Raw genomic sequence first — 6,951 nt, forward strand, 5'->3', positions numbered from 1 at the left:
TGTCTTTGCAGTAGGGACGTTGTCCCTCCGACACGTTTGGCTGTGGTAAGAGTCCCACCCAATGCAAGCAAATCAGAGAGCATTAGCACGTGTTCAGAGTACAAACAAGCAAGGGCTGCGCCAGTTTTGCGTTTGAAGGGTGGTTCTGGTCCAAAGGAAGCTTTCTCCTCCAGTGGAGAAACGTGAAACTTTCACGTGTGAAATAGTTTCACAGGGTGGCTGGAACGGAGCATTTAATTCCTGCCATAACTGAAAGTTACGGCCTGTACAAGCTTTCGCGTTCTCTGGTGAGGCTGGGGTTTCTCTCAGCACAACTGATTACCTACCTGAAGTTACGCAGACCGGCTGATTCTTTAGAGACACAAATAAACATAAGCCTTGAAGAAACATGGCAAGAAACTCCAGGTTTCTCGTCAGTGTAGGACTCAAGGTCTGACTGATGAACATACATTTTCATCTGCGTGTAAGCCAACACACTGATGAAGCGAAGCCTGATGTAATTTTTAATGCTATGATGTGACAGGGATGCATTTCTAAAGAATGCAGGAAACAATGAAATAAATTGGCCTGTGCAATTTAAAAAAAAAAAAAAGCAAACCAAACCTTTTATTTCTAAGCTTTGAGGTATTTTTATGAATAGTTGAAAATACCTAAGAAAATATTATGTTTCAGTAAAAGAAAATTTATTAGTTCCTTTAAATATCTAAACCTTAATCCTTTATGATAATATTAGTCTTCCTAAACCAGTGATATAAGTGGCATCTGCATCACTAGTTTGGTGTTTGTAGGGATGTCCTCAGCTGTTGGAGGGCAGACAGAGAACTAAAATCTTGGCAATGTATTATGATCACCTTTGGAAGGAACACTGTACTTGATATATTTGTTTGATGTTTTTCCATAGCTCACTTATCTCCTATAGCTATCTGGGTACTTATACTGCTGAAGTATTCTGCCATAGAAATGTGATTTCATCACTGAAATATTATTTGTGCTGCTTCATTTGTACAAGGCCAGATAATTACTTACAGAAACTGTCAAGCAATTCATACTGTAAAGGTGACCTTTTTCTCGTGTCCATAAAAAGGTTATGGATGTGAGAATTGCAATTACTTTTTAGATGATATGGAGAAGCTTTATTCTGTGGAGTATGTTCAGAGAGCAGCAGCTCTCTAGTTGAAATGATGATTTCTCTATTACCGGATTACTAATGTTTATGCTAATATGCTACTAACATTGCTCTGGAGAGCCACCTTTCCCAGCATGCAAGTGACTAGCTGCGAAAGAATACAGAATTTATTATGCCACCTGTCTGTTGGAGATTTATCAAACTACCTGAGAAGTAATTGATATTTATGATGATTTTGTGATTTTCACAAGGTACTAAATTAGGGTTCATCCAGCATGCAAGTTTGCCTCATTAATTCCTCTAAGATTCCTCATGTAAGGAAAAGAAAGCTAAAAGTTTCAGACCATTACATTTATTTTTTACCGCATTGTTTTCTGTATATAATGAAGACACTTTACCATACCATACCATACCCTCTGTATAATATTGTCAATTAGTCTTGGTTCTCCAGTATTGCAGCACAACTTTTGCCATTACAGTCAATGTATTTACATAATTTACATTTTTTTTAAATTACAACTTAATTTTTGTTAAAAGAATAAATGAAAAGTTCTTAATTCTTGTATTTTTAGATGTTTATGGGCTTTAATGTCATGTATATTTAAACTGTATTTCCTTTCTCCTCTTTCCTTTTCAGTCTTGCTCCATGGCTGCCGGTTGTAGGTCTGGAAATTCATGCACAGATCAGTTCCAACTCAAAACTTTTCTCTGGTTCCCAAGTCCAGTTTGTAGCACCTCCTAACTCTTTGGTATCTTTCTTTGATGCTTCTTTACCAGGAACTTTGCCAGTAAGTTATGCTTCAACTTAATTTATATAAAGATTAATGTCAGATGTCTTTGAGTATATTTCTAATATTTTGTTCTTCACAATATTTGACTATAGGACTAAGTTTACATATTTTTCTATTTCTGGTTGTTTGATAACATGACATGCTTAGCACTATTTCTTTTCAGTTCACTCACTCCCTGGTTATCACTACAGATACTTGATATCCTCTGCAAAGGAAAAAAATGAGGCGTGTCTCTTCAACTTATTGAATGAATTGCAGTATTTCTCTGAGGCCAGAGTGGGTGTATTTGGTTAGTATGCCACAGAGGAAATTCCTTAAATATGGGAGATACTTAAAATCCTATGAGAGAAGAACATGTTAGATTTCTGAGTGGCCATTTGATGTTACTTTGCCATATGTTTGTTTATGTAGCTGTCATTTGCCATTTGGAATGTCTCACTATGGAGGTACTTTGCTTCCTAAGTAGAAAGTCTCTGAATTAGGGAAGTGTCAACTATTCTTATTTCCAGAGCAAAACAATTATTTAAATAAATAAAAGTAATCTGTGTGAGACATGGTGGACTAATAAGTCAGAATAGCTAGCTAGCACTTAGCAATGAGATTTATCAGTGACAATGTAATAAAAAAGTAATCTGTGTGAGACATGGTGGACTAATCAAGTCAGAATAGCTAGCTAGCATTTAGCAATGAGATTTATCAGTGACAATGTAATAAATTTTTGAAGTCTCAGCTTAATTATAACTCTGATGGCTATGACAGTACTGCCATAGTGTTCTCTGGGAATCTAACAAGTTTAATATATAAATAATAGTTTAAAAAGTATAACATAAGCTCTTACTGTACAGTGAAAATAAATATTGAATAGACGTAGCATTGTCTCATGCAACAAGCATGCAGAGACTATAATGGGGTCAAATTATTTAATGCAAAAATGTTTCACTGAGTGGAGGTTTGAATTCCAATTGCAGGTAATTTTCTTAATCTAGTGGAAGCTTTTCATCACCGTAATACAGCCTTAAATAATATTCTGAAATTGATAATTAACTTATGGCTGGATTTCTAGGGTCTTGATATATGCCACATGATTCTTAAAAGAGAGAAATCAATTGATACATTCATTCTGTATTTGCAAAGGTATTGGAAACCATAGGAAGTGAAGTTTAGATGCTGATCGTATTTGGACTTCACCCTGGTCTCAGTGGCAGTTCAGGACTGAGTTTAAGATCTAACTATATAGAAATTTTGAAAACTTTCCTGAGAGAATGGGAATCTGATGCAATCGTTTGGTTTTGGAAGAATCTGGTTAGACAGAAACATGGAAAATTAGTTCCTTTCATCTGGGGGCAGAGGTAGATTAAGGAGTTAATAGTCAAAAAATTTAAAAGGGTTCAAGATTATGGTTTTAGACCTTCTACTTAACATTCTGTTAATGCGCAGAAATCCTTGTAAATTGTCGAATGCTTACCTTCGGTCAAGAAGAAAAACTGTTCTTGAATGAACAAAAATGAGTAAGAAGAGTTTCATTTTTATGTACGTTACTATTTATCTGGGGTGGGGGTTGGCTTTTTTCTCTATTAAAGTGCTTTACAAATTAGGTTTGGTATGACCTTTGTGAGAAAACCCCAGTACATGTGGCCTTTGGCAGAGAATATACTGTACCTGAAAAGCAAAAAAGCAGGATGGTTAGGTTAATTTAAAAGTAGTGATGCTGTGTTAGCTTCTACCAGCTGCTTTTATCTATACAAAGAGAAGAAAGATTTTTCTCACTGTAGTACTGGTGAAAATGGAGTTGAAAGTGAGTGTTATGGAATACATGTTGTTGCATGTTAGAATGTGATACAAAATCCAGTCAATAGTCATAGCTTTATTTTCCCATTGTACTTTCAGCACAGGAATTAATGTTAGAGACCAGTGTTTGTTCTGGAATCAGCAGCTGGGCTTATTTTCTTGAAATAATTATATATGTTTGTATATGGCAATGGTGTCTGGAGTAGAATTGGATTTTGGTGGATTTTGAAAGATGGAAGGTAGTTTTTGAAAATTTCCAAGTATTTGTAAAAAAACAAAACAAAACAACATTTTAACAGATGTTAAGATTATTGCCTAATAAATCCCTTTAGAAGGTAAATATTTGGCCTTTCCTTTTGACTCGTGTTTTATTGAGAAGCAAAAAAAATAAGAGCAAAGTTTTAATACAGTAGTTGTGCTGTCTGTAGCAGAGAATAACTGCTGTTATAAACTGAGAACTGTAGGGGCAGTTTTCTTTGTCACAGGGATTTAAATTTACTGTGGGACCGTGAGATAGTTGTGATAGACAGGCATGGTAGTATTTGCTGCTTCACAACAAGACCAGAAAGAATGGTGCTAAAGGGAGTTTTTCTGGTTGCTATACATTTCTGGGTCATTAGAAAGTGTGGGCATGAACCTTTGCTGTGCTCTGCACAGGAGAGAGGAAACTAGAAGAATGTGTTTAGCCCTCCTCCATCTTTCCTCTTTGTATTTTCTTCCTGCACTGTAATACAGCTTATTTTATGCTTCTGCTGCCAGTAGACCTTAGGAGGACCATCACAGTGTTAGTGTCATGGCCATTTCACTATGCTGCTCTCATAATGTGCCTCTGAGAGAGCTGCAGGCAAGAACAGCTATGCAGGTGCACTCCCGTTTGGCATGAGACAGAAAAAATTATGTGGCAAAGCTTTGATTAAAAAAGTAGATTTAGAAGTAGTGAGACTGGACGGTTCATCCCATGCTACTCTGCACACTTTTTGTGCCCTGTGGTGATGGAACCCCTCACCACTAGACCAGGTAGCATCTTACTCAAGTTACTGTAAGGATCTCCTTTCTTTGGGACTGCATACATTGCATTTCATGTCACAAAATGTGCAAAGGCCTGTGGTTTTTTTTTTTACCTGGTGAATGGGCTGACAATGATCTTAGCTTGGTGTCTTTGGAGGGCCTGTTACAAAGAAAGTTTTATGCTGCACATGGTGGCATACCTGCAGATTGATCTAAAATTCTTCTGAGGATCCATAAAGGGGGTTTCACTCCCAGTCTGATTTATCCTCTTTGAAATTCTGAGGATCTTTATAAAGGTTTGTAAAGATAAGACTGGGCTCACAGAAAGAGAATCCATGATTATCTATTCTCATGATTGAGGTGGCTGACTAAAGGTTAATTATAGCTCAGCCACAGAAATAAGACGGTAGATCTAGTAGCTAAAGGCTGAAACCTTTTTGTCTGTGCTTACAGTCTGTGTTGCTAATCACACAAAGATGCACATTTCACGTTTGTCTCCTGCATGACTAAAGTGAAAGCCTGATCCTATTTCTTTGTCGGCAAGTGTACTAAGAAGTAATCTAGGATTTACATAACCAAGGTTTAAATTAATAAGATTTGAATGAATGTTAGCCCTACAGTCTTAAGTATTTTGAAATTTTTGACACCTTCTCATGCATTTGAATTTCATTCTCTTCACAGTGTGAACAGCATCTGGTTTATCTTTTTTTAAGATAGAGTTTTCGGAAACACTTGGTAATGATCAAGCTTTCTTTCTAATGAAGAAAAGGTAAATACCTTCTGACCTCAGGAAACAGAGTAAGATCTGTGTTGAACATTTAACTGTAGAATATCATGGGAGATACATGATTTTATCTGAATACACAGTTTTTTCCTGCTCCACTGGACATCCTTGAGGGCTTGACAACTCACTCACTGCTGCTATCCTGTACTGAGATTTTCATATCCTTTTGTTTTAATCTCCTTTAGTCTTCCCTGTGTAAATAGTGATGGAAGGAAGCATTTGGGTCCTACTGTGTCTTCTCTCACCTGTAAAATGACAGGCAACCAGATCCACCTTTTCACAGAAGAAAGCAGGGCTAGAACAGCTATTAGCCCTTGTTCCTGCTGGTATTGCACCACTGACAACTTAAACTCCAGACTCTGTGTCCTGGTTTCGGCTGGGAAAGAGGTAATTTTCTTCATAGTAGCTAGCATAGTGCTGTGTTTTGGACTTAGTACTAGAATAATGTTGATAGCTCACTGATGTTTTTAGTTGTTGCTAAGTAGTGCTTAGACTATTCAAGGACTTTTTGAGCTACTCCTGCTCGGCCAGGTGCATAACAAGCTGGGAGGGAGCACAGCCAGAATAGCTGACCCAAACTGACCAAAGACCTATTCCATGCCATATAACGTCATGCTCAGGGGGAGTTAGTTGGTTGGTCAAGGGGAGAGTGATCGCTGCTCGGGCAGGGTGATTGCGGCTCAGAGAGTGATCGCTGCTTGGGACGGGCTGGGCATTGGTCAGCGGGTGGTGAGCAATTGCACTGTGCATCACTTGTTTTGTATATTCTGTATATTCTCTTACCATTATTATTAGTACCATTGTTTTTCTTTTCTCTTATTAAACTGTCTCTATCTTGACCCCTGGGTCTTACTTTTTTTTTCTGATTCTCTCCCCCATCCCACTGAGGGAGGGGGGAGTGAGCGAGTGGCTGCGTGGTGCTTAGTTGCCAGCCGGGTTAAACCACGACACTCTGACTTCTCCAAGGCTGAGGAATGTCAGTGCAACACTGCTCAGTACCAGAGAGATGTGTATCATGCTGTTGCCTTCCCCACCCTGCAGTGCTGCACTGTTGAGGTGGCTGCCCAGGGATGTGACAGGGTTAATACCCGGTTTGGGGATGTAGAGAGTGCTTTAGTTCCCCTTCCTATATTGACACTTGGCAGTGGCAGATACCCGGTGTTTTTCCAGACATCTTGGGTGATAGATTATCAGACTTTATGATTAATTTTAGATGTTATTAATATACAGAATTTACCTGATACATTTGCTTTCAAAGGCACTGAGAGGTTTGTGTGAGATTTTAGTGGATCTGTCTATCAGCTATACATATTGGAATAGAAACAGCATTTGAGACCAGGATTTATACTTTACAGCTTGAAACTAGATTTTTTGATATCGTGTGCCTGTTAAATCTGGTGATTGCAACAGCTGCTTTACCAACTTGTGATTTCAGTTTTGTTTTGACATTCCTG

The 6,951-nt window shown here is 38.0% G+C and overlaps 1 protein-coding gene across 1 annotated transcript in view; it reads left to right on the forward strand.

Annotated features, from left to right (window-relative positions):
* The window catches only part of GATB (glutamyl-tRNA amidotransferase subunit B), a 47,223-nt gene that overhangs the window by 1,903 nt on the left and 38,369 nt on the right, over window positions 1-6,951 (forward strand). The window contains exon 2 of the mRNA XM_035890400.1: window positions 1,764-1,914. Coding sequence (XP_035746293.1) covers window positions 1,764-1,914 — 151 coding nt within the window. The remainder of the gene's footprint in view (window positions 1-1,763; window positions 1,915-6,951) is intronic.

Source organism: Egretta garzetta, unplaced genomic scaffold (assembly GCF_000687185.1).
Source record: "Egretta garzetta isolate BGI_Z169 unplaced genomic scaffold, ASM68718v1 scaffold32, whole genome shotgun sequence".
NCBI lineage: Eukaryota > Metazoa > Chordata > Aves > Pelecaniformes > Ardeidae > Egretta > Egretta garzetta.